Source organism: Melozone crissalis, unplaced genomic scaffold, assembly GCF_028551555.1.
Source record: "Melozone crissalis strain CALT ecotype California unplaced genomic scaffold, PUWL_Pcris_2 ptg000032l_1, whole genome shotgun sequence".
Taxonomy (NCBI): domain Eukaryota; kingdom Metazoa; phylum Chordata; class Aves; order Passeriformes; family Passerellidae; genus Melozone; species Melozone crissalis.
In genome coordinates this window covers 4,459,643-4,487,569 of record NW_026535810.1, presented here as the reverse complement: position 1 = coordinate 4,487,569, position 27,927 = coordinate 4,459,643, and the positions used below count along the sequence as shown (strand labels likewise).

The window sequence follows — 27,927 nt, the reverse complement described above, 5'->3', positions numbered from 1 at the left end:
GTGTCAAACCCCAAAAAGCTCCAGTTTTGCTGCTGCTCTTCAGTAAGGATCCATGCCCAGGGACAGCAGGTGACTCAATGTCACCACAGGGAACCACGTGTCACAAGGGTGGGCAGACACTGCTCCAGGCAAACTGCAGGAAGAGTCAGAATATCCTGAGTGGGAGGGACCCCCAAGGATCATCCAGTCCCTCCCCTGGCCCTGCACAGACACCCCAACAATCCCACCCTGGGCATCCCTGGGAGCTCTGGCAGCCTGGGGACTGGGACCATTCCCTGGCAGTGCCCAGGGCTGGCTCATGGCAGGAGCAGCTCCAGAGAAGCCAAAGCCACCATGGAGTTGGCTCCTTCCAAGCAGACAAGGAAATGCAAACCCTTCTTTTAATGGGACAAGCAGAAGCACATCAGGGTCCCAGGAAATGGCACCACAAGGACAAGCACTGATGGAGCTGAGCACTGGGAATAAGTTAAAACAACTGAGGGGATTTGGGGACACCTCTGTGTGCCCTCATTTCAGCTGCTTCGATAACAAGCATGACCCTGCAGGGCCAGGGCTTCCCTTGCTGTCAGCTTTTCCCCATTTGCCATGAGGTTTGTGGTGATAAGTGCCTGCACCTGCGGAGGTGAGTGGGCTGTGGCACAAAACTGAGCCTCCCCAGGGAAGCTGTGGTGGTCCCAAATGCAGTGACAGGAAAATCCTCTGCTCAGGGCTTGTGCCAAGGCTGGTGCCAGCACCCACCTCATGAGTACCACCAACCAACCACCTTGGACTCAGCACCTTCCAAATTCACCCCCTGCCCCCACCCTCCTCAGACCCCAAATCCACCTTCCCAGCCCCAAATCTGCCTCTCAGCCCCAAATCTACCCCCAAATCCCTCCCAAGCCACAAATTCACTCCCCTCAGTCCCAACTCCGCCCCAACCCTAAATCCAAGCCCTAATTCATCCTTGCAGCCCCAAATCCACCCCCAGCCCCAAACTGCTGTTCAGCCCCAAATCCTCTCCCCAATCCCCCCTCACAGCCCTAAATCCACCACCCAATCCCAAATCTACCCCTAAATCTCCCCAAAGCCACAAATCCACCCATCTCAGCCCCAATTGTGCCCCACCCCATATCCACCCCGTAGTCCCAAGTCTATCCCCAAATCTGACCTCCCAGCCCCAAATCACACCTCTCCCTGCGGCATCTTGCCCCTCCCATCCCCCGAACATTCCGTGCCCCCCAAAACTCAGATTCCTGTTCCCTAAAAGCCAGACTCGTGCCCCCCAAAAGCCAGACTCACGACCCCCACAAAATCCAGATTTGTGCTCCCCAAAAGCATGACTTGTGTCCCCCAAAACTCATACTTGTGCCCCCCAAGAGCCAGCCTCGTGCCCCCAAAAATCCAGATTTGTGCCCCCACAAAAAGCCAAACTCGTGCCCCCCAAAGCCAGACTCGTGTCGGCAGTAGCGGGTTTTATTCTCCGGTTTCTTCTCCCTGGAGCGGGGCGGGCTCAGAGGGCGCAGTTCCCCTCTCCGTAGCGCCGGCACCTCATCACCTTCAGGTAGGTCTCCACCTTGTGCAGGTCCTTTTTGAAGCACGAGAGCAGCCCGTAGTTCTTGACCAGCGCGTCCTCCCCGCGCAGGTGGAGCTCGAATTTCTCGTAGGTGGCTTTGAGCACCTGCGGACCCCGCGGGCTGCGCTCCTCCAGCTCCTGCGGGACAACGGGGACACTCCGGGAGAGGCAGGGCCGGACAGGGGCGTCTCCCAGGGACAAACCTCCTGCCGAGCCCTGGGACAGGTCAGGGGCGTTGCCCCCGGTTTTAAATGGGGTTTCAGGTGGGGTTTTGTGTAGCAGGAATCCTTGTAAAGCATATGTATTGTATAAGTGGCTGTGCCCCAGTCCTAGTTATTCTAAATGAGTCACAGCTGCTGCCCAACTAAGGACTCCACAGCTGTAGCTCATTTAGAATAACTAGGACTGGGGCACAGTGTCGTGGTTTGACCGGAAATGGGACATCTGGGATATGTTGTTTTGCTGTGGTTACCAATGGGTGGTTGGAATTTAAGATGAGCACCTAGTTTGACCAGTGCAGCATTTGGATCCGCCTCTTGAGACTACGAACCCAAGGGGTTAAAAGCAGGGCTCTTGTCCCTCAGAGCCCTCTTGGGATTTCCGGCGTGAAGAAGTCTCTCCCCCGGCCCAGTTGCTGGCTGGGCTGTGGGAGGGGAAAGCCACGTGGCCCATCTACGGTAGGCCCGGGTTCGGAGGAAGGGTGGCGGACCCTTGAGCGACCTGTTTATCCCCCCCCCCCCCCATTTGGGATGGAGAGAATGCAGCCCGTGCGCAAACTGTATATCTTGAAACTTGATATCATGTGCCGGCAGGCAGCACGGCTGGGAGGAGAAAAGGGGGGGGCAGCGGGCAGTCCGGCCGCCTGGGAGAGCTTTTAACCCTTGTGGAGAATGAAGGCTTCGCAGAACATTGCCTTTCCTGGGAAAGGGATAGGAGTGGAAGATGAAGGAAGAAACCAGGCCAGTAAGGGGGGTCTGGCAAAGGGAGAAGAGAGATGTTGAAGGAATGGAGGAAGATGGAGTGGCAGTTTTTGCTGGACTCTTTTTTGTTGTATATCCATGGACTCTTTCCTGGTGATGCAGAGGCTGTATTGCAGGGGGAAGCGGAGGCTCGGCGTCAAGAGAGTTTGGTTTTGAGACCCCTCGGCCCCAGGGGGTATAGAAGACATGGTGGGGACAAAGGTCCCAGGGATGTGACTGTGCTCTGCTTGGAATGAGACGAGGCATTCTTAAAAGGCCCTGAAGGCAGGCCCCTGCCCCATCCCATGCCTGGTGGTGAGAGCACCTTGGCATGGAAAGGAGATGTCACGAGATAGCAAGATACCGGGCGGATTGCTGATTGTGACAAGAAGTCCGTGGCACAAGGAAGGACTCCGTCTATCCCTTATGAGCTGAAGATTTGATTTTTTTTTCTAAAGGGTGGTGCCAGACCAAGTGTGGATAATTTTTTGGAAATGTAAATGTGTTTGGGAATTTGGTGGGAGGAGGATAAGGAAGTGTTTCTGTGTAGTTTTCATTCTCTTTGTGTGTGTAGTTTAGTAATTGTGTGTGTAGTCTAGTAATTGTGTGTGCAGTTTAGTTAATAAACTTCTCTTTATGTTTAAGTTGGAGCCTGCTTTGCTTATTTCCTGGCCACATCTCACAGCAGATATCAGGTAAAAGGTATATTTATGGGGGCTCTGGCTTTGTCAGGCCTAAACCATAACACACAGCCACTTATACAATACATATGCCTTACAAGGACTCCTCCTACATTTCCCCCTTTTTCTTTTACTGACAGATGTTCAAATATGATACAGATATTTAAGTACAAGACATACATTTCCCACAATCCATATTTTACCCCGAGACTCAAAGGCCTCGTACAACACACACACAGCTCTTTGCTCAAAGGCCGTATTCTTCACAGCTCTTGGCTGTCACAGCTCCTCGACTCAAAGGCTATGTTCTTCCACGGCTCTTGGCTGTCTTTCCCACAGTCCTGGCTCAAAGGCCATCTCACCTAATTCAGCACTCTGATTTCATGGGACCAACATCATCTGTGCTCTCTGAAGTGATTCAAAAGGGCTGGTTCATACCAGAATTGACTTTTTCTGAGTCTTACATCTAAATCTGTGTCCTTTTCCATTGATCTAAAATTATTTGATTACTTTTGCCTAAGTAGCTAGTTAAGTAAATTAGTGACCAACTAACTCAATTCCCCAGAATGCTTCAGCTGAATGTTCACACCAATCTTTATCTGAAAACTCATCAAATCACACAGATTCCTCTTGTCTGGCCCTCTTTCAGTAACCTTTTACTGCCCAGTTTTGGACAAACCAGGTTTGAGCACGATGTTGTCTCCTTGTTCTGTTTTCAAATCTGTATTCTTAAGGAATGAAATTGCAATAAGGCACATACCACCATTAAAATGCCTCCCCCATAAATCTTTTCACCAGGTTCAGTGTAGCATGTAGCAAACACACCTGTGAACAACAGCTCAGCAATGTGCTCAGGCCTTGGGGTCCTTGGCAAGCAACTTTCTCCAGCAGGGCCAGAATGTCACACAAGGATCCTTTTTCTTTGGTGGTCCCCAATCTGTGTCCCTTTCATGATGATCATGAGGCAGATTTTAAGAGCTGAAATGAGGGATGTGGGACTCCGGGTGGCTCTTCAAAATACAGTTTGTTGTATACAAAATGCAGTTTCTTGTATACAAAATGCAGTTTATTCCATCCAAGAGGTTACAGCAGTCCAGGGTCATGGGCAACAGAGCTGTGCCTACAGCTGTCAGCTCCAGAGACCCTTAGTTTAGGTTCCAATGCATTCTATACTTTTCTTTTGGTTCCAATGCATTATATATTTTTCTTTTAGTTACATTGCATTCTATACTTCTCTTTGCTGAGCATCTTCATACAGTAGAACCAATCTATACCTTAACTTTTATCTCTAGCCTATCATAACTACTGTAATTACCATATTCATGTTACTGTTCTCCAATCCCTCAAAGTTAGTACATTACAATTTAAGCTGGAAGTTGTTTTTCAGTTTTCCTGCAGTGGAAAATTCTGAGACCTTTTTTCTACTTGCAACTTCGCTGACTTGTTTGCCTGTCTATCTTTGTGCTTGGTGAAAACATTTTCTTGTTTGAGATGGGTTTATCCTTTGCTCTAAGCCATAAAAACCCCTTCTAACTAACACACCCTTTGCCTCCTTGGTTATCCAGTAAGACTGGCTCAGCAATTCTTTTCTTCTATAGCAAAACTTGCTTCCATCTCTATTCCTTCATCAGACTCTACATTTAAAAAACTTTCTGCTAAGCACACATATCTGTGAGACTTTCTTGTCAAACTTTCATCCTTCCCAAGAGCAGATGAGGGAAACTTCAGACAGAGAAGAAGAAAGGCCTCACACTCTTTGTTTGAGGATCTTGCCTCTGGCTGTGCTGGTGCACAGGGCACGTCCTCTTCACCAGGACGCTGCTGGAGCTCAGCTCTGTGTCCCAGTAGTACTCTGGGGACAGCAGCCGGGTGGGTTTGTGCTGCAGGAGGTACCTGTTGAGGTGGCTCTCGTGGTGCCAGGGACCCTCAATGCCATTTTCTCTGTCCTGCAGCAGCCCTGCAGAGCAGGCTCTGCTCAGCTTGTACACCTCAGCCACGCTGCCCCCATAGAAGCTGGCAGTGTAGTGGAAGTCCCCTTGTCCCTCAGGGACGGCAGGTTGTGACTCAGAGTGTTTCTCAGAGGCTTTGTCCTCCTGCTGTGGGGTGACCTGCCAGGAGCTGATGGTGGCCACCAAGGCATCGATGATCTCCACGCCAATGTGTGCCAGGAGCTGGACATTGATATCCACGGAGTACAGATAATCCACCTCGTGCTGGAACTGGCTCTGGTGTAGGAGCTGAGGATGTCCATGCGGCTCCTGGAGATGTCCTGCCACCTGGGGTCATGCTGGACAGGGATGACAAACAGGTGGTTCTCAGGGGCCATCTGAAGGTGGGAGACCTTCTCGGGACAGTCTGTGAACAGGTAGAAGTTCACGGGGTGCCCAGCAAGGAAGTATTTGTTGGCAGAGCTCATGAACCCTTCGATGAACTGGACATAGCTAAGAGACATGGAAAGGAAGAGAAGGGAGAGGCTCCTTCTGCTGAGGAGTGACAGCTTTTCAAATTCATTTTCTTTCTCTTTTTCTATCTATTGCTCCTTTTTATGATGTTAGTGTCCTTTATTTAACACAGCTGCTGGGTTTTTCTCTGCAAAGAGTTTTGTTATTTTGCCTTTTATTATACCTTTTTGTTTCCAACACTACCACAGAAGCCATCCTGCTGATTTTATGCCTTCTAAGCTAGCTGAGCTATCTTGGGTGTGATATAAATCTCCAAGAGCTTATGAGACCTGGCTCAAAGAGGAAAATATTACTCTGCTGTGAGCTGTTTTCACTCTTTGGCCAGTTGGGGCCAAGCTCTGTGGAGACTCTGGAAAGAGTCAGGAGTTTTCATTATTATTTTTTTTTAGCATTCAGTAAGAATCCTTTCTGTATCCTTTAGTATAGTATAGTATTTATAATATAATATATAAAAATTAATTATACATATAATTAATTATTATATATAATTTTATATAACATTATATATTATTATTTTTATATAAATTATATATTGTTATTTTTATATAAGATATACATAGTATATGTAATTATATATATAATAATATATGTAATCATATATGTATAATTTATATATAGAATATATATAATTTTAATTACTATCTTTTTAGCATTCGGTAAGTATCCTTTCTGTATCCTTTGGTATAGTATAGTATTTTTAAGATAATATATAATAACTAATTATATATAAAATTAATAATTATATATGATAGTCAAAGTATATAAAATAAAATAAAATAAAATAAAAATAATAATAAATTAGCCTTCTGAGAACCTGTAGTCAGATTCATCATTCCTTCCTTCACCCCTTGCAGATACAATCATGCTCCACCAGCAGTACTGCAGAGAGGTTTAACTATTTGACAAGAAATAAAGGACAAACCAGTACTTTTCAACAGCAAAAGTGACCACTCCAGTGACCAGGTTCTTCTGCAGATATTGAGCATCCAGGATGTCTCTGCTGAACGTGCCTTCCCAGACAACTGGAGCCAGCCATGGTGTCAGCACCAGCACATCCCTCCTCCTGCAAGGGCTTGGCAATGAAGGCAGGCTTGAGATGGCCCAGGAAATTCATCAAAACAAACACAGATGGAACACTGAATTAATCATTCCAGTCTCACTTTGAAATCACAGCATAGGTTTCTGATTGCAGTACAGATTTCTGAATAGGCAATTCCAGAAAATAATTTATCCCAGTGACCAAAAATGTTAATTCCATAGGTGTTTACACATCAGGTATGATGGTGACTGCCGTCGCAAAAAATAGTATTTTGATTTTTTGGCTTCTGAGTTGTGACAGAGGATGCAAAAAACTGAATTAAGATAAAATTAAACCAAAATATTTTCAACTTTCATCATCATTACCTGGTTTCCTTTCTGAAAGTAACAAATTACAGATTCTTCATCTATGCATTTTTGATGGTTTATGGAAGAGTTGATTTTCTAGTCAGGCTTCTATTTCATTCGGTCTGACTCTCGGCTATCCTGTCAGTGCCACTCTGTGTTTCTGACATCAATGGGATTTCATGGTCATGATATTCTATTGTGCCAGAGCAGGTGCACTTACCATGGAAGCATCAGAGATGTTTCATCTATTTTTCTGCAAATGAAAATTAAAAAAAAATATTGGAAATATTATACAGGGAGAAATAAAGGGTACATAAATGAATTGTGGCACAGAAGTTTCAGATTTTTTTCTTTTTATGAGAGATGAGCACCGCAAGAGATCTTTGTGTGGTTCAATGTAAGTGAGCATCCAGACTCCACCACAAACACTATTTTATTATTTATATGAGTTCATATACAATGTGACCCTGCAGGGTGGCTCATATCAAAATGGAAATTTGCACTTCCAGGGCATGGATCTGGTGCCTAAAAAGGAGTCTTTTAGGTGAGTGTTGTCCTCACGGCCTGGACTGATCCTTTGGTAAACTCTTTCCTGTGGTGGTGTTTGCAGGGGTACCAGGATGAGGGAAGAGATGAGAATCTTGACTCCATGTTTCAGAAGGCTTGATTTATTATTTTATTATATATATTATGTTAAAAGAAAATTATATATTAGAACTATACTAAATGAATAGAAGAAAGGATTTAATCAGAAGGCTTGAAAGGAAAGAAATGGAATCATAATAAAATCTTGTGACTGACCAGAGAGTCTGAGCCAGCTGACTGTGATTGGCCATTAATTAAAAACAACCACATGAGACCAATCACAGATGCACCTGTTGCATTCCACAGCAGCAGATAACCATTGTTCACATTTCACTTCTGAGGCCTCTCAGCTTGTCAGGAGAAAACATCCTAACAGAAGGATTTTTCATAAAATATGTCCGTGACGCTCTCCTGTATGTCCATACCTCTTTTATTACTTTTTCATTTTGCAGAATGAACTTACAGGACTGAATCATCTCCAGGGGAGGCTTTGTGTTCCTGAGCTCTGGCTGGGGAGAAAGGGTAGTGGTACCTTGGACAGGATAAGAAGGCAATGAGTCAATGATAAAACCAAAATCAGCCTCTCACCCACTTCCATTGTGACTGAAACTATAAAACAAATCTAACAGAACATTTGTGGGGTCAGTATGGTGATGAGGATTTGCAAATCTCAGCTGTTTCAAGACAGGATGCAAAAAATGTGTATTTTATGATTGGCTTTTGGAAAATATTAAAATGAATATTATATGTGTTATGTCAGAAAGTGATGCTGTATTAATTTTCTTAAGTAGTGTGTTAAATAGAGTTTTAGGTTATAACATAATGTTAAAATAGAAACTGTGCCATGTAAGAGACTTTTTAAAGAGAGGACTCAGCAGCCACAGGACACCTGAATCTTTCAGAGAAAGAGAATTTATTGCTCCCTTATCAGAGGAAATGAACTTCTTCCCACCTTGCTCAGCCCTGAAGACGCTGTTAGGATTCAGAGGAAGAAGCTGACACTGACCAGACAGAATCCTGTGTTTGAATGGAATTTACGCATCATGTATGAGGTGTATGAATATGCAACAGGCTGTTGCTTTTAAGGGTTAATCCTCTGTTCATATGGGTCCTTTTTTGGGCTTATTTTGCCCAGAAAGAGGCACCCAGATGTCTGTAACTCTTTGGGGTTTTTTTGTCTCGTATTGTCCTAATCCAAATTGTCAAAATTTTCATTACTCCAATTATATTACTATTTTTATAACCATTTTATTACCATTAAATTTTTAAAATTTTATTAAAAAGTGATTGGTGTTTTTCACACAGGAGTTTAGCCTAAAGTTATCTGAAGATCAATCAGCTCTGAGGATCTGCGAGTCATTTAATTTGCCCCAGACTGTTTGCACCAAAGGAAATGTGTGTGCTTTGAGCAGAACCTTGTCTCAGCTGATGCCAGAACTCCTCTGCAGCTGCCTCTTGAATCCAGATGTTCACAGCATCCCTTTGCTCTGGCCATTCTGTGGGATCTGAGTGTAAATTTAAACAAAAATGTGAGCATTTGTGCTCACATTTGAGCATTTGATGCTCTGCTGCAGAGAAAGAATGGCTGAAAATTTGTCTTGATTCCTACAACTGGAACAGATCTTCAATATTGTTCCAGCCAACTCTGAATTAACCCCACCTGCTCTGATTTCAGTCTCCAGAACACTGAATACACACCTGTCCTGGTTTGAAAGGAAGTGAGATTTTGGGAGTTTGAAGTCAAACCAATCAGTGCTCAGATTTGAATATTGGCATGAAACCAACCACCACGAAAAAACATTTTTAGATTGAAGAATACTTGAAATATTCTCGATATTATATATATATATATAAAAATATTATATATGGCATATATTTTATATATATAATATTATATGTAAAATGTATATTTTTATATATATTATATATATTATATATAATTATTCAGACTTTTAGAATTTCACAGAAAAGGTTAAAAGTGTCCACACCTTGCTTATTTTCATATTTTGAATGCAAAAGGAGATTTTGAATTTGTGTAAATTCAAAGCTTACATTGTACCTGCATTAGTTAGAAGAAACCTGTCTGAGTCTGGGCAGTAGAAAGAAATTCTTGTTGAGAATAATTGTCAAAGGTTAAACACCCACCAGATTGCACCAGTGATCCCTGCTGTCACTAGAATAGCCAGGCCATGTAATTTTGTCATTCCCATCTCCTTAGTGCTGCAAAGCAAGATTGTGAACTCTGGATTGACAGCAAAGTGGGGAAAAAACCCAAAACAAACACAAAAACAAAAAGGCAGCAAATACTGGTTATGAAATACTGAATAAGTATTTTGTTTTGCACTGCAAGTCTGGACATAATACAGAGAAAAATTAGTTTTTCTAGATAGAAAGTTTGACATCTAGGTATTTATAATACATACTACATATTTACACAGTGAGCTCTCATTTTACAATAGTATAGTAAACCATTTTTAATTGTTCAAAGCAATAATTCTCATACCAGATTTTCTCTGAAGCAGGTTTTATTTTTTCCCCAGCCAGTGCCCTCTCTGATCTTGGTCTTTCTTTCTTCCTTTCCCTCTGTCTCCACCTTTTTCTGTTGTTTTTCTATTATATTTTGTTATTTTATTTTTTAATTTTATTTTATTTATTTTTGTCTAGCTCTCCTTTTTGACCTTGCTGCCTTGATTTTCCTGCTCTGCCCCTCACTGCTCAGTTCTCTTTTTTTCTAATTTGAAAGTCACAGTCCTTTTCTCTGGCTCAGCTTCTCCATCCATTCTGGGGCTGTTCACAACTGGGGTTCGGCCACATCTTCCTTTGTCCCAGCCTTCTGAAAAGTCTCTGGGGCATTCTGTTTGTCAATATTGACCATCCTCTGATTTCAGCATCTCCTCCTGCTGTCACCCGTTTCTCAGCCTAATTTCTTATCTATATCACAATTTTACAAGCCATGAGTTCTACAGCATTTCACTAGCAAGCTACAAAATAGCCCCGTCTCTCTCTCTACAAGGTCTTTTAGGGGAAAAAAACTTATCCAATTAAGAAATGACGCCTCAACTATTTCTGCTTTTAACCCAAAAACCAATCACCCGTGGCCCACAATGTGGATTTTTTTTATCCAAATACACAAAACCACCCAAACCCATGGAGAAGAAGGTGAAGGAGAAGGAGGAGAAGGAGAAGGAGGAGGACGAAAAGGGAAGGAAGAGAAAAAGGAGGAGGAGAAGAAGAAGGAGAGAAGGTGAAGGAGGAAAAGGAGAAGGGGGAGAAGGTGAAGGAGGAGAAGGTGAAGGAGGAGAAGGTGAAGGAGGAGAAGGGGGAGAAGAAGAAAGAGAAGAAGAGAGAAGGAGAAAGAAGGAGAAGGAGGAGAAGGGGAAGAAGAAGGAAGAGAAGAAGAAAGAAGGAGAAAGAAGGAGAAGAAGGAAGAGAAGGTGAAAGAGAAGGAGGAGAAGGGGGAGAAGAAAAAAGAAAAGAAAGGAGAAGAAAGAAGGAGGAGAAGAAAGATCAGCCACCACCCTAAAACCTCCATCTTGCTCTATATATATTACTATATTCTAAACCCTTAAACTCTAAGTTTAAGGTGATATCACCCTGTGATATTACACACTTCTATTCAAACTCTACACCCACAATCCCAGTTCTATCATTCCATTTTGGAAGCTTCTCCATGGCCTCAGGTCAAATGCAGTGTTCTCTTGGAGGTCAGTGCCTGGCAGCACAGAAAATCCAAAATTCTCATTTTCCAGGGTTCCAGCACTCACCTGTGGTTCTCCCAACGCTCACACCCCAGCAGCTGCAGCTCTCTGCTGCTCCCAGCCCTGCTGAACCAGTACCAGCTCCCAGATCCTCCTGTGTGTGTGTCAGCCCTGGGCTCGGGGCCAGCAGGAGCCTCCACCCCAATCCTCACCTTTTGTGGGAGTGCTGACACCTGAGCAATGGGGAAACAACAAGAAACCTGCAGCAGCCAGTTATTCCCTGGCACTGCAACCTGTGTGGGTTACCTAAACACAGAGCCAGACCAAATTAAGGGGATGAAAAGTGGTTTTATTGATTGAATATGGGTGTGTATTGAATGTTTGGGTGTCTTCTCTCTGGGCTGTATCTCACTCTAAGTTGGAGTCACGTGCAGTGAGTTGGATTTCCCCTCTTAATGGTGTCTTTCACACCTAAAAATATTATTGATACTTAATCCTTGGGTACTGCTGTCTCTGTGGAACCTCAAGTAATATTAAAGACCAGTGCAATAATTATTTAATGTCCTGGTTGAGATGGAGACAACAAAAAGCAACACACTCCATTTTCAGAAGGCTTCAAACTGTTCTTATTATGGCCTGCATGCTTTTTATACATTCTTACAAAACTCATAAGTTCACACTTTACTCATTGGTCACCAGAGACAAAGTGCTCATTGGAATACGTAGTTGAAGTTTCTCTTATTTGTCGCCTTCTGATGCAAGGCGAGGCGACCTGGTTCTGAGGAAACGGCACGGCAACCCAAACTCTCCAGGGTCACTCGGGCCAAGAACACACGCAGGCACCAGTATGGTGGACGGTTCAAGACCTTTATTGTCCCGTCTCGTCGGGTTTTATACTGGGGGAGTTTTCTCTCTACGTCAGGGGGTCTTACTTTACTGTAATTGGTTAGTAAGGAGTCGAAAGTTACTAATGTTAGGGGGGACTACATTCTTGGGTGATCCCTTATCACTAGAAGTTAGGGGGAGAGGGATCCTACTGCTTTCCGTGACATCGCGAGATTTTCCGAGCGCCTAACCCTATCAACTACATCTCCCCCCCTTTTTCTACAAATGAGCAAAGTAGTCATATACATAGGTACTGAGATGAGGCATGGGGTTGTTGACAAAGAAAGGGGTTTGGTAAACTTGAGTGCGAAATCTTGTGACTGGCAGTGTTCCCTGGTCGAATTCACAGCAGTGAATTGCTGACCTATGAACAGGATGTTGCATGGTCCGAAGGTAACAGCTAAAAGTAGCATTGCCAAAGGACCTATTAGGGTAGAAATCAGAGTGGTTAGCCATGGTGATCGGTTGAACCAGGACTCGAACCAGCCCTGTTGGGCCTCCCTGTCTTTCTGTCTCTGAGCCAGTCTGTTTCGGAGTTCTGCCATGGAGTCTCTCACGACTCCCATGTGGTCTGCATAAAAGCAGCACTCCTCTTTCAAGGCGGCACACAGGCCTCCTAGCTGCATGAACAGGAGGTCTAGACCTCGCCTGTTCTGCAAGACCACTTCTGAGTGTGAGGAGACTGACTTCTCTAGAAAGGAGATGGATTTCTCGATCCTCTGCAGGTCCTCGTCGATTGTTGCCTGCAGCTGTGACAGTCCTTGGTGCTGGGCCGCCAGGGCTGGGACTCCTGTGGCCGTTCCAGCTGCTCCTAGGCCGAGCAGCATTGCGATGGTTATACCTGTTACTATTTCTCTTTTGTGGAGCCGGCTGGGTTCCTCGAAAAGGTGATACACTTCTTCGTCTGCGTGGTACAGGACCCTAGGAACAATCAGGACTTGGACACAAAAGTCGTTAGAGTCATCGAATTTGGCAAGGAACACACAGGGACTCACTCCAGATCACTGGCAAACCCACATCCCAGATGCGGATGGCACTGCCCATTTATTGTTTTTCCCGTTGGGTCTGACTACTTTGGTGCAGACGTTGCCTTTCTGCCTAGCTAGGGTTGCATTGCCAAAGCATCTGCCCTGGCCTGTGACTTGGCTCAGGGTGATTCCTTTGCAGGGGGTATCCCATCTACATTGGTTGGGTGCATCTGCTGCGGAGTAACCGAAGGGAGTGTTTAGAGCAACTCCTTCGTAAAAAGGAGGTTCGACATCGTAACAAAGCCAGCAGGATTCGGTTAGGTTAGGGTTAGATTCGTTCAGGGATAGGAAGGTAGCTTCTAACATACGAAGGATTGGGTCTGAGTCTGACTCGGCTGAACGGCCTACCTGGAAGGCTTCTACATGGCCGGTCGGGATATCAGCGACCCTTGTGGGCAAGGCTTTGGGGCGGGTCGCGTTTCTCCCTTTCGGCACACTTTTAATCACTTTGTTGGGTCCGACCGCTCGGGATGCCGACGGTTGGAGCCTAATAATTCGCACGTTCACTCTCTCTTTTGACCCTTGAAGGACTACTGTCCACGTTCTGCCTGTTGCCCAGCTAGGGTGATGTGGCACGAAGGATGGGGTGTTTGGTGCGGTGATTTCTTTGAGCACTTTGTGACTACTAAGGTGTTGCATGACCCACCTGAATGGCCGATGGGGGTAGTGGTCTGGGCTGACTTGCCCTCTGGCAACAAGCCCCAACAGCAAAATCACACAGAGACACCATTGGTGCTTGGGTCTCACCCGCGCGGGTCTCTCGGGCGCTGCCCGGCGGCCTGGTAGTCTGCCGCCTTCCTCTGGAATGGGGATGTACGCGTCATGAGGACGTCCCACGAGCAGGTCCTGCAAACAGAAACTCGCAACTCTCATCAGTCTCATTCTGCTCGTTATGGAGGTCTGGTTTAATTGACCCAAGTGGACACCACTTAGTTTGCCGTCCTCTTTGACAGCTGCGTACCCTCTCCCCGTGAGCATCAACCTCCAGCCCCGTTCCCATTCGCCTAGCTCGTTTCTAATTACCACCTGTGGGCCCCCTGCTCCTGTTTCTGCTCCCAGGCCTTCTGATCCTCCCTTTTCCATTTGCTCCAGTCGCTCCAGCTGCCTCTGGCCCTGCTGGTACAGCTCCTCAGCCCTCAATGCCCGCTCCTCTACATTCTGCTCCATCTGTTTCGCAATGCCCTGCTGGGCTCTCATCAGCCCCTGTTTCCTCTGGCGCTCCAGCTCCTCCTGGGCCTCCATGCCCTTCTCCCGCTCCATTTCCATCATCTCGTTCAGGCGCTTCTCTTCCTCTGCCAGTTCTTCGAGGATCATCTGCTTCTCCAGGACTTGCTTGTCCCAGATCATGTTGCACTTGGCACTGAGGAACAGCGCGTTCAGTTCCCGCACATCTTCCTCTTCCTCCAGCTTCATCCTTGTTGCTCGCTGTGGCAGCTTCTGCTTCCCCTGCTGCAGCTCTTCATCCACGTCTCTCCCACGGTCCCTCTCGTCCTCCAGCTCTGCCTTTCTCTGCTCCTCGATCTGGGCCTTTTTCAGGGCTTCCTGCAACGTCCAGACACTTTTCGCTGCGGCGTCCGCTTTGTCGTTGCCGATCTGGAGATGGCTGTTGATGTGAATGACTGACACGGTGCCCTGTTGCGAGGAGGGTGCTTCTTCCAGCATCAGGGCTGCTGCTGATGTTGGCACTCCTGGTCCCTTTTTTGTGTGAGGTGTTAAAGCCACCAGCTGGGTGCTTTTCCACGCCCGGGACTGCCCTCCCACCCCGTTCACTGGAGGGACTTCTTTGAATTGCCAACGTCCGGGCCAATGTGCTTGGGGAATGATCGTGCAGTCTGATCCCGTGTCTGCCCAGAACTGAAACCCTATGACGTGGGGATCTTGACTGCCGTAAAGGCGGCATGTCCCCCACACCATCAGGGGTTCCTTCCCTATTTTCATGGCCAGGGCCACCCAGGGACCCCCCTCTGGGGCATCTCCTGCTGGCCCTGTGGCACTGGTGCGGCTTGTGGCGGTGGGGGGTGCGAAGGTACTGAGGGTGCTGTATAACTCTGCCATTGCGTCGTAGGCGGGGGTGCAAAATTGACTGCTCCCTGTGGGGGCATGGGGTATGAGGGTCCCCACTGGGGGTTGCTGTAGCTGGGCCGCTGCACATTCCAGGTGGGAGGGGGCTGAACACGGCCCGACCACCCCCTCCCTCCCCCGTTTCCCTGAGGCCTGGATCTGCATTCCTTAGCTAAATGTCCCTCTTTCCCGCATGCCCAACACGGTCCCTTAAGTTCTCCTTCTCGTGGTGGAGCAGCTGCTGATAGGCATCCTGGCTGGGGGCAGTTTACTGCCAAGTGGCCTGCCTGGCCACACTCAAGGCACGCCATCACACTGATTATTGCAGTGTGGACTGCTGCTTGGATGGGAGCAAGGTGTTCCTCTTTTGCGACGTGTCTGATCATGTCTGCTATGTTGGCCCCAGGTGGCAGTGATCTTAGAATGTCCTTGGTGGCTGAGTTGCATTGCTGGCGTAGACAGTCTGCCAGCACGGGACCCTTCGCCTCTGGGGGCAATGAGGAGGAATCTAACGCTGCCTGAAGTCTGTCCACAAACTGAGTGAAGCTCTCACTTTCACTCTGTCTTATGGTAGACCACGGGGCAGGTTTAGCCACTACTTTGGAAGCAGAACGAATGGCCTCTCGGGCAGCCCGGGTGGTTGTCATAACTTCATGGGCCCTTAATCCCTCAGCCTGGGCCTGGGGGGTGATCATCGTGGGGTCTCTACCCACCAATCTCTGTATACTGGAGCCGTGCAGTGGATGGTCAGGCCCCGTTATCTGGGCTAGCTCCTTTGTGCATTGGTCCTCCCACTCTTGTTTAAAAACAATCATTCCTGCCCCATCAAAAATCATTCTGCACGTCTGCTTGATGTCAAAGGGAAGCATGTCATCCCCTCCAAAAACCCCATCTATGAGCGTGTTAACCATGGCAGAATTAATTCCCTTGTCTGCAATCGCTTTAATAATTGCCTGTACCTCTTTTGGATTCACTGGAGAATAGGTCCTTCTTTGGTTTTCGCCTGTCCCCCCCACACGGACAGGAAACACTAGCTTGGCTGAAGGGGTGTACTCGGCGCAGGCTATCTTTCTTTTTCGCCAATCTGTAAGAGGGGTCCGGTCTTTCTCTGATAATCCCTTCACCCATGCGGGAGCACTGTGACTAGAGATCTTGTATGCTGCTGCTCTCCCTCTGTTAAGGCTAGTATCCGAACTGGAGCTCCCCGACTCCCTCTCGGACTCGTCCCGGCTCGAGTCTGAGTCGGAGTCGGAAGTGGAATGGCCGAGCACTTCCGGGCTGCTCTGCCTTTTTCTCGGGCTCCGACCCCGCCCCCTCCTGCGGGGGGCGGACCGTTCCCTCCCCCTGGGGTCTCCCCGCCTCCTGCTGGGGGAGGTCCTTGCCTTATACGGGCTTAATTTGAATAGAGCGCTCTGATTGGTCTCACCCCTCACCGCGGACACCGCCCCCCCTCCCCGCTCTCCCGCGCATGCGATGTTAAGCGGGCTGATCCCACTTCCGCCCTTTGTCCCCTCTTCTCTTCCGCCCTGACCACGCGGCCGGCCGCCATCTTCGAGCCCATACGGCGGCGGAGAGATGTTATCGATCCGGGCGGTTTCTGACCGTCCCGCCGCTTCCCGCGCCTCCTCCGTCAGCCCCCCCCAAAAACACTGCGCCCGTTGCTCTGCCTCCTGTGCTGGGTCGACAATCGGCGGGGGGGGAATGGGTAGAGGAGCCGCGGTTTTGTCGGGAGGCTCCAGCAGGGGGCTGGGATCTGGCGGGCTTCGCGGGGGGGTTGGGGGGTCTCCCGGGGGTTTTGGGCTCGGGCTCGAGGGGAGGTGGGACGCGCCTAGCCCCCGCACATCCCCATCTGCAATCTGATCGCTTTCCGGGGTGGTCTGTGTCGGTGCCCCCACCCCTAGCTGCGGAGTGGCTATTAAGTAGCTTCTGGCAGCTTTCCAGGTTTCTTCCTCTTGTCGAGCTTTTTGCAGAGCCCGGATGACTCTGCCCCACGATTTTAGGGCTTTCCCCGAGCCTGAACACATGGTATCCTCGGCCAGGGTTTTCGTACAATTATCCCACACCTCTGGGTGTAAAATACCCACGGGGCTCTCTATAGCCCCCAGCTTAATCAATCTCGACAATGCGAGAGTCACATCTTTAAGCTTACAATCTATTCCCCATTGTGTGCACACTTCACTTACGACCTTTGAGACTGCTTCCATGATTCGAGGGCGTCCCCTCCGCTGCACAAGGCCAGCTGTGCAGCCGCCGTCCTCTGTCCAGGCGATCCCTGTTCCCCGGGCACTGGTTCGATCCCGGGTTTCCGGCACCACTTGTCGCCTTCTGATGCAAGGCGAGGCGACCTGGTTCTGAGGAAACGGCACGGCAACCCAAACTCTCCAGGGTCACTCGGGCCAAGAACACACGCAGGCACCAGTATGGTGGACGGTTCAAGACCTTTATTGTCCCGTCTCGTCGGGTTTTATACTGGGGGAGTTTTCTCTCTACGTCAGGGGGTCTTACTTTACTGTAATTGGTTAGTAAGGAGTCGAAAGTTACTAATGTTAGGGGGGATTACATTCTTGGGTGATCCCTTATCACTAGAAGTTAGGGGGAGAGGGATCCTACTGCTTTCCGTGACATCGCGAGATTTTCCGAGCGCCTAACCCTATCAACTACACTTATTCTCCTTCTTTCTTTCTTGGTTTCTGTGCCAGCAACCTTGGTAGAAAATTCTTTTAGGGGTAAACATGGATCCTCTTCTCAAACTCCTCTCTGGCTCACAGAAGTCACTGTAAAACCTCTTCCACAATTTAATGGACAGAGAAACTAAAGCATTGATAAGTGAAGAGTTTTACCCATCATGAGCCACCAGCAAAGTACAAGTATCCTGAGTTCTGCTCTGATGCTTTGTCACACAGACACAGTGACTTGGGAGAAGGAAGAAAAAAAGTATGAAAGTGCTACAATAGTTAGCACATAAAAAAATTAACAAGCAAACAACCAACAGCAGCAGAGCAACGCTTTCCATGAGGTTTAGAAAAAAGAGGGGAAATTATTCCCTCTAATTCTGTTCCCAGCTCTCTTGGGCTTTGAAGGATAATGTACTGGGAGATATTTTAGCATCCTGGGAAATCTCCTGCTCAGCTGAAGTGACAAAAGCCTGCAGGAACTGTTTGTGCTCACAGCTTTTAACAAAGCAGCCACCAACAATGCAGCTTCCAGCCACTGGAGAGAGACAGAACAGCACAGGGGTAAGGTTTAGCTTAGTAGAAGAGAGACAAGCATAGATATGATCTCTCGTTAGACAAAAAGCTTTTAATTTATTTTTCTGTAGGTTTGTTAGAGCTGTTTCTTCTCATCTGATCTCACCTGAGCTCTGAAAATTCCAACATAAGTTGTGAGTGTCCTGGAAATGGCATTCCCAGTTTTTATCGAGAATTGGAGCAGGACAAGGGAGAATGGCTTTGAACTGAAAAGGAATAAGTTTAGATTAGATATTGGAAAGAAATTCTTCTCTGGGATGGTGGGGAGGGTGCCCCTGCATCCCTGGAAGTGCCCGAATCCAGGTTGGACAGGGCTGGGAGCAGCCTGGGACAGTGGAAGGTGTCCCTGCCATGGCAGGGGTGGGTTGGGATGGGCTTTAAAATTCTCCCAACACAAACCAGTCTGGGATTCTGTGATTTTGTGATTTTGGCATTCTGTGATTTTGTGATTCTGTGATTTTGTGATTCTGGGATACTGTGATTTTGTGATTCTATGGTTTTTTGATTCTGTGATGCTGTGAGCACTTTTCAAGAGAAACATGGACATTTTTCTCAAAGTGTGAGAAAGAAGAGAAAGGGATTGCTTGGAAAGGAAAGCAGATTTGGATTTGACAGATTAAAAGACTAGAAATATGGAAATTTCTAATTGTACTTGATGTGCTTTTAAAAGTCTTACGACCTCTGTTGAGAGTATAAGTCAAATATAACCTTTCCCTCACTCTCTCTCTGTGTTTTCTATGCAATAGCAGTGCTTCTGGGCATGTTTATGTGGTCAAAAGGCATTTTTATTCTACTTTCAGTGGACTAGAATGTAAAAAACATTCACCATTATTTTTACATTGAAAAGCTTCATTCTTGAAACATGGAAGTTGGCTTTCTGTGCCACCTGAGAGTGATCTGTTAGTTGAGGAAGGTATCTGAAATGCTCCAGTTAATCACCCTTTTAAAATTAAAAGTAGAGTCAGTCAATTCTGACACTTTCAATTCTTTTAATTTAAAATTAAAGTAGTGCCAGTCAATATTCTAAGGTACTTTAAAGTAGATCTGGAATTTTTAAAGTCAATAATAGAATGGGGAACTATAATTTTTCTTTTGTTAATATCCTTTTGGTTCAGGCACTTCTCAATTATGGTTTGTATTCTATAGCCTGCTAAAACACTTAAACGAGGTTTTTTCCTTGTTCTGCTTGAATTTCTACTGGCTACATTGAAAAATGAGTTACCTGCCTTTCCTGTCCGTATTTACCACAGCTTAAATCTCATGGAACGCTGGGAGATGTGAAAGCCATCCTTACAAATGAATTTGTATTTAGTATTTTGTCACTTTATTATCTGGAAGCAGTGATGTATTTATTATGAAATATGTAAGTTATGTAATCAGATTGATTCTACAGAGACTATCTATATGCAAGAGAAAAATTTAATTTGAAATAAATATTTTGAAACTCAAATAATGATATCACAAAAATACATATTTCTTTTTCTTCAGAACATTAATGGATTTTTTTTCTCTTAATGTCTTCTATAGAAAATATTTTGTGAATAACAAATACTGAACATCATTCTAGAAAGTCAGTTGAGTATTGGATAGGAATGTGCAGGAATATGTAAAAAAAATGTTGTTTGAAATCTTCCCTAAGAAGTGAAAATAAGAGGCATAAACATCATACTTCAGGTATTTTGAGAAAAATTAAGATTAATTCTATCAATTAATGCAAAAGATCAAACACGCATTTAATAATGTTGTCTCTTCCCCTCTGACTGTGTTTTAAGTTAAGATAAGGTCTGTGAAGAAATCAGTGAAGCCTAACTATTTTCTTGGAGCCAAGATTCCAATCACCAATCCTGCTGTAGGCCACAAAAATAATTCAGAAGTTAAATAATAAGGAATGGTTAAATAATAAGGAATGTCAATTAAATAACTGGTGTGGAATCTCTAGTTAAACTGTATATTTGAAAGTCAGGCATGAAGAGGATGCTTGGGGGAGATAATACAAAATGTTCCCTTATTTCTTTCCTTTTTGCTCCTCATACATTCTATTGTATTTGCAGGGATTTTCATGGCAGGGAGGAATGATGAATCTGACTCCATGTTTTTAAAAGGATATTATATTACATTACATTACATTACATTACATTACATTATATTATACTATATTACCAAATGCTAAAAAGATAATAATGAAAACTCATCATTCTTTTTAGAGTCTCGGCACAGTTTGGCACTGATTGGCCAATGAGTGAAAACAACTCACACCAGAATCCAATGAAACAATCACCTGTGGGTAAACAATTTCCAAACACATTCCAGATGAGAGAAACACAGGAGAAGCAAATGAAATAATAATTGTTCTCCTTTTTCTCTGCAGCTTCTCAGGAGAAAAATGCTGATCAAAGGGATGTCTTAGAAAATGTGAATACCACAACATTCCAGGCCTTCAAGGTCATCATGGCACAAGAAAATGACACCCACGTCCATGAGTTCATCCTCCTGGCATTCCCCACCAGCAGAGAGCTGCAGGCTGTGCTGTTTGTCATTTTCCTGGCTGTGTATTTGCTGACTGTCACCGAGAACATGGTCATCATCACCTTGATCATCACCCACCCCCAGCTCCACAAGCCCATGTACTTCTTCCTGGGCCACCTCGCTTTCCTTGAGGCCTGCTACATCTCAGTCACCGTTCCCAAGCTGCTGCTCACCTTGGTGGTGAGGAACAAGAGCATCTCCCTCACAAGCTGCATGGCCCAGCTGTACTTTTTCATTGCCCTGGTGTGCACTGAGTGTGTCCTGCTGGCGGCCATGGCCTACGACCGCTACGTGGCCATCTGCGCCCCGCTGCACTACGCCCTCGCCATGGGCCACAGGGCCTGCCTGCAGCTGGCCACGGCCTCCTGGCCGCTTGGCTTCCTCATAGCTGTGCTCAAGGTCTCCTTCATCTCCCAGCTCTCCTTCTGTGGGCCCGGGGTCATCAACCACTTCTTCTGTGACATCAGCCCGCTGCTCAACCTCTCGTGCGCCCAGCGGCGCCTTGCTGAGATGGTGGATTTCATCTCGGCCTTGTTCACTTTGTTGATCCCCCTCTCTGTCATCATTGTTTCTTACACCTGCATAATCAGGACTGTTTTGCTCATCCCCAAGGCTCAGAACAGGAAGAAAGCCTTCTCCACATGTGCTTCTCACCTGGCTGTGGTCATCATTTTCTTCTCAGCAACTCTCTTCATATATGCTCGGCCCAGGCGTGCAGACTCCAGGGATCTCAAAAAGCTGGTTTCCATCATTTATACCATTGTCACCCCAATGCTAAACCCATGCATTTACTGCCTGAGGAACCAGGAGGTGAAGGACACTTTGCTGAAGGTCTTATGTAGCAGGACTGCTCTCTCCAGAGTTTCTGCCTCTGATCACTAATGAATTCTTGGGAGATGATCTTCCAACTGAATGTGTCTGAATTCTATGAAAACCTAATAAGATTTTTACTTTGACAGAAAGGGTTATTGGGGTTCTCCAGTTATTGGTTATTGGAGTCAATCTGCATGTTCAGCTAAAATCTCTGAATCTATGTGAATGTAAAAGGTTTTTCTAACTGAACACATCACACATCATTTCCGAGGAGTGGAAAAGGCAATAACCATAATTGTCCTCTCTGAATGTATTTTGTTGGTATGCATCAAAGAACAAAATTGCATTCTGACCTTGATTCAACTTAACATGAAACTAGGATTCAAGAACTTGAGGCACCAAAGAAATAGTTATGTCAGCTTTCTTCACAGGAATGAGGATGGGAACTTCAGTCATTTTAGATAGCTGTGATAGGAGACCATGAAACTCCACTGAGAAGTTTCTTCTTCATTAACTTCAAATATAACTTTGGGAAGTAGCTCAGATTCAGAAAATAAACCTTTACTTTTGGGGAAGAGGGTTAATTTGCACAGTTTCATTTCCATTTTAAATGCTAAATCAACCTCCTGATTTTTAAATTTTTTCCTGTGGTCCTTCAACATCACATAAGGAGATATAAGCACTAAGAGAAGAATCAGTTGTCTAAGCACAGATCTTTCCCCAAGGAACATTCAAAGGAGAGGGTCAGGAAGAATTTGAGGGTAATTTAACACACAGACACAAAATCTTGCATCATCAGCCTGATGGTAAATGATCCTGGGCTCTGTTTGTTACCCAGGACTAAATCAACAGTACTGTGTCCAGTCTGAAACTTCCCACTAGAAGAAAGACAAAAATGGAAATTCCAGCAGAGAGTTACCAAATGACAGAAGGGTGGGAGCACACAGAGAGAGACAGATGGGAGCAGTTTATTAGAAAAGAGAATGTTGAGGAGGTTTTTAGCTGCAGTCTGCCACCACGTGAAGAGGATTACAGAGGAGATAGAGGCAATTCTTAAGTGGGCATGCCTGAAAAGACAAAAGCAACAGGAACTTGTTCCAACAAAATTAAATTCAGATAAGATAGAGTGGTGAAGCACCACAACACAGTCCCAAATAGGTCAAGAAATCTCTGTCCTTTGAGCTTTGCAAAGCTCGACCTGACAAGTCCCTGAAACTCTGAAATATGTTTGTGACAGCAGAGCGAGTTAAAATATTCTGTAATTAAAGTTCTGCCTTTCCAACCCGAGTTTTTGTATCATTCTTTGATCTGGATGTCAAATGGAAAACTCTGTGGCATGACAAACTGCAACAGAAATTGATGTTTAGGGAAGTGAATCTGGTACCCACAGATTGAGCAATATGTTCAATCCTATCCAGGGAATGGATGCTCTGCAGATGATCCATGTCACTCCTGGATGCAGTACTCCAGATGTTAATATATATTTATAATTTATAATTTTATAGCATAACTCTGCCCACGTCTCTGTTACATCAGAAGTGCCTTGGTCTAGCTGAGAGCTGAAAATGTCAGAGGTACTAAAATCTCTCAGGGAAGCTGTTTAAGCACTCTGACCTCACATCCAATGGCCTAAATAGCAGCTACTGAGTTGCAAAGCATTGTTTTTATCCCTTTTTATAGCTTGTCACAGCCTCCAATACTCCATATTTAACAAACCCAATAACTTCTTTTCATGGTTCATGTACCCTGAGTCATATCTTCACATCCTAGCAGGCCTTGGTAAGCACCTCTCTAGTTAATCCACATTTTCCTTGAATTATAAATATATATACACATATATAATATAAATTATAATTACATAAATTATAAAATTATATAAATTAAAATTATATAAATAAAATTATATAAATTAAAATTATGTAAATACCGGGGAACCCAAAACTGGTCCATGGTAGTTGGACCCTCATCAGCCTAACAGAAATGAGGTAAGAACTAACACTACTCCCTTCTCCATGCACTGACATTATTTTAAAGTTGTCTTTTTTATGAGGTTCCCTTACATTCCTGAGCATGCACATGTGGCTTTGGCCAGAAGTTAGAATTCAGCAGCACACCATAAGGTATGTCAAATGTCACTAGATTCTTACATATTTGCAAAATAAATCAAACTATGCCCTAACAGCCAAATAAGTTCTGTGATTCCACCTCTCCTAGATGCTAAAGTCCCATTATTTTCACTGTATGAAAATAATTGTAATTTTAAATGTAATTAATGTAATTTCATGTAATAAACGTAATTTAAATGTAATAAATGTCATTTTAATCATGGTTCTGGCTTAAGGAAGATATCTAATTAATATGAGACCAAGTGGAGGGAGATTTTACAAACAGCTGCAGCATGGAGGGGGAACCGCATCAGGTTTTGTACTTTTCATGCTATAGAATCCTGCAGCAGCTCCTCAGCTCTGTTTGGGAGGCAGCTGACCTCACCAGGGGACAGATAAATGTTATCTCTGATCCTCCTTTTGCTCTGAACACATTTGTAGTGTTTTAAAAAATTAAGAAAATGCATAACTTGGCTATTTGTGGGTCTGAACACAACTCCAGTGTGGGTGAAACTACACTTATCCAAAATCACTCACTCCAAAAGCCATTACCATTTAAGGTCACTGATTTAGATTAGGACATTAAAATATTTTTCTAGATTACCTTTTGGTAAAAGACTGCCATATTCCCTGCCTCAGGGTATGTTTTTACTTTCATCTGCCCTATAAAAATCAGCAGTCACTAGCAGGTATTCTTTCATTGCTCAGTGTCTCAGAAAAAAAAAATCTTCAGAGTTTCTTCTGCTCTGCATGGAATCACAGAGGAAACAATAACATCCCTCCTCTTTCTGTGATTGCTTCCATTGGGAGGTTACCACAATTGCTGAATCAGACCTCATGAGACACCACAGGTAAATAAAGTGTTGATTTCTCTGTGCTGGTATAGATCACAGCACTGACATATCAGTCCACATTTCAGCTGTTCCCTACTGATCACATTCTGCAGCACCAGTGGATTCACACTACAGGAGGTTGAGAACAGTTTTGTTTTTAACAGCACAGGCTGAGCCACTCTTATTTTTGAAGGATTAATCTGAGGTAGCTGCAAACAAACCAGACCTAAAATTGGAATTTGCTTGTACTTATGCTGTATCTGAGATCTCTGTGTACCATCTCCATAGATTTGTGTAGATGTAAGTGTGCTCAGAGCCAGATACAGAAACCTTTAGTGGGCTTTTTCAGATGTATTTGGAGAGGTTTTTTATTTTAAAAATGAATATATCCTTATGCTGCTTCACATTTCTCTTACAGTTCCTGGGATATATATGATAGAACTTTAGAAATGTTTAGATGTAGAAACTAAAGCATTGGAAATGTGAATGTCTGTCTATAAGCTCAAAACCTGTCACTTCTTTATACTGGATGGAAAATATATTAGCATCAGTCATCATTTGTCTAAGGTGAGATTTGTAATGTGTATTTATCTCCATGAAATGTCAATTTGTAATGTATATTTATCTCCATGAAATGTAAACTTAAAAGCATGTATTAATTTTTAAAGTGAAAAAAATCTGAATTGAGCAGATAAACTCCACAAAGTTTTGTAATGTATATTTATCTCCATGAAATGTCAATTTGTAATGTGTGTTTATCTCCATGAAATGTAAATTTAAAAGCATGTTTTAATTTCTAAAATGAAAAAAATTCTGAAATGAGCAGATAAATTTCACAAAGTTCATTTCTAAAAACCCAGCAAAAAATGTCTGAACTTTTACAGAGTCTTTAAGTGGTGGTGTAACTTATGGCTATGAATTTAAGCCTGGTAGTTAGGTGTGATTGCATTAATTTATTGCAGGTGGATAAGGTTCATCTTTCTTCTACAGAATGGGTGGGAGGAATGAAACCAAAGTCATGTATTTCTTTCTCCTGGGTTTTCCCACCACTGGTGAACAGCAGCTGCTTCTCTTCTCTGCTTTACTTCTGGCTTATTTATTAACTCTGTTGGAAAACTTCCTCATCATTCTCATCATCCAAAATAACCACAGCCTGCAAAAACCCATGTATTTTTTCCTAGGGAATCTGTCTTTTTTAGAGATCTGGTATGTCTCTGCCATTGAGCCAAAGATGATCAGAGATGTCCTGTCCCATGACAAAAGGATTTCATTCCAGGGCTGCATGGCACAGCTGCATTTCTTTGTGACTTTTGTTTGCACTGAGTACGTCCTGCTGGCCGTGATAGCCTTCGACCGCTTCGTGGCCATCTGCAAACCCCTCAGGCACGCCCTGATCATGAGCCCCAAGCTCTGTGCTCAGCTGGTGGCTGCCTGCTGGATGTGTGGCTTGGCCACCTCTTCCATCAAGCTGGGCTTCATAGCCAGCCTCTCCTTCTGTGACGTGGACAAAATCAATCATTATTTCTGTGACATTTCCCCCCTCCTGAACATCTCCTGCAGCGATTCCTCTTTGGCCGAGCTCGTGGACTTCACCTTGGCCCTGCTGGTCATCCTGCTGCCTCTGTGCGCTGTGGTGGCCTCCTACATCTGCATCCTCTTCACTGTGCTGAAGATTCCTTCTTCCCAGGGGAGGCAGAAGGCTTTTTCCACCTGCAGCTCCCACCTGACCGTGGTGGTTTTGTTCTACTCCACCACTCTTTTCACCTGCACCCACCCCAAGCTCATGTACACCTATCGTGCCAACAAGCTGGTGTCACTCCTGTACACGGCGGTTGTGCCACTTCTGAATCCTCTCATCTACTGCCTTAGAAACAAAGAGGTCAGGGTTGCCATGAGGAGGACTTTTACTTGCAGAAGAGACACCAAAGAAATCAACTGAAGGGGCTTTGCTCATGAAGATCAACGGCAGCGCTGAGGAGATGAAGTCAGGAGGTCCAAACCTTAATCCGTGCAACCACCACTCATATTTATTGAACTAAACCTTGATATATTTATGTATATACTATGGTTTTGACTCGAGATGTGTGGGTTTGGGGTTTTTTTGCTTGTTTTCCTCCTAAGAATCAATGCTGTCACCTTTTCTTAAAAGTCTCCAACTGAATGACTGCTGTTTTTAAAGGTGTTTGGAAATGCTGGAAAATAAAGCCCAGATTTGTTTGCTCTAAATGGAACAGAGTCCAGAAAACACTGTAAATGCATGTGAAAATCAGTTATGTGTGATTTATTTGGTTCAAGATTTTGTGATTATCCCTTGAGAGAAATAGGCAGCAGCAAAGGATGGGTAATTGTAACATTCTTAGATTCCTGGTGTAGGATAAAAAGAACCATCCTCTGATGAAGAAAATGTTTCTAATATGGCATTACAGAAGGTATAATGTGAATATTCACATGGTACAGCTGCATTGTGACTTGGCCTCTGTCTCAGCTCCACAACTCCTTCCTGAGTTTTTAATTTAAATTTTGCAAGGTTTGAAGTTCCTTTAATGCAGTGATTTGGCTATACACATTGACTGGTTTTAAAGCCCTGATCTGAAGTGATTGTTTTGAAATAATTTTAGGAAAATCCTTCAAATACACTGGGAAGAGGATTATCATCCAATTATTATGGGGTTTATGTACACTAATAATAATATTGTTAGATAACCTGAAAAAATAATTCATAATTTATTCAACAGAGGAGGTACCTTAGGGAAGGAGAGAACACAGAAAAGTCTTACACAAACACAAACCTTTTGAGAATGCAAGTTCCCTCTTGCATCTAAGCTTATTTCTGGAAATTTTCCTAATAAACACTTTCACAAATTCAAGTACTTTTAAAGTACTGTAAATAAGTCACTACCCACAAGTTAAGAAGGTAAAAACAAAGTCCAATCTCAGCTTTTGGGAAACTTTCTCTTAATCTCACTCTCTGTGTGCAGATGAGAGAAACTGATAGGAACGTATGCAAATGTAAGATAGTCTGGGTTTAGAAGGCACTGATCAATTGTCAGTCACAAAATATGGGAAGCCATTATATCAAGAACAGAAACATCTATTTCATGCA

The 27,927-nt window shown here is 44.7% G+C and overlaps 2 protein-coding genes and 1 pseudogene across 2 annotated transcripts; 2 read left to right on the top strand and 1 right to left on the bottom strand.

Moving 5' to 3' along the window:
* Window positions 1-1,492: 1,492 nt before the first annotated feature.
* On the bottom strand, window positions 1,493-9,837 carry LOC128940080 (histo-blood group ABO system transferase 2-like; annotated as a pseudogene).
* An 11,158-nt stretch (window positions 9,838-20,995) lies between these two features.
* LOC128940079 (olfactory receptor 6B1-like) lies at window positions 20,996-21,955 on the top strand. The gene has a single exon (XM_054281384.1). It carries the CDS (start codon window positions 20,996-20,998, stop codon window positions 21,953-21,955), a length of 960 nt encoding a protein of 319 aa, XP_054137359.1.
* Window positions 21,956-25,815: 3,860 nt separating this feature from the next.
* On the top strand, window positions 25,816-27,646 carry LOC128940078 (olfactory receptor 6Y1-like). The gene is made up of 2 exons (XM_054281383.1): window positions 25,816-26,729; window positions 27,565-27,646. Exons 1-2 carry the CDS (start codon window positions 25,816-25,818, stop codon window positions 27,644-27,646), a joined length of 996 nt encoding a protein of 331 aa, XP_054137358.1.
* Window positions 27,647-27,927: the final 281 nt, after the last annotated feature.

Coding starts and splice junctions, on each gene's coding strand:
- LOC128940079 (XM_054281384.1), top strand. CDS start 20,996: ATGGCACAAGAAAATGACACCCACGTCCATGAGTTCATCCTCCTGGCA.
- LOC128940078 (XM_054281383.1), top strand. CDS start 25,816: ATGGGTGGGAGGAATGAAACCAAAGTCATGTATTTCTTTCTCCTGGGT. Junction 26,730..27,564: donor GTTGCCATGAGGAGGACTTT/TACTTGCAGAAG, acceptor TCAACAGAGGAG/GTACCTTAGGGAAGGAGAGA.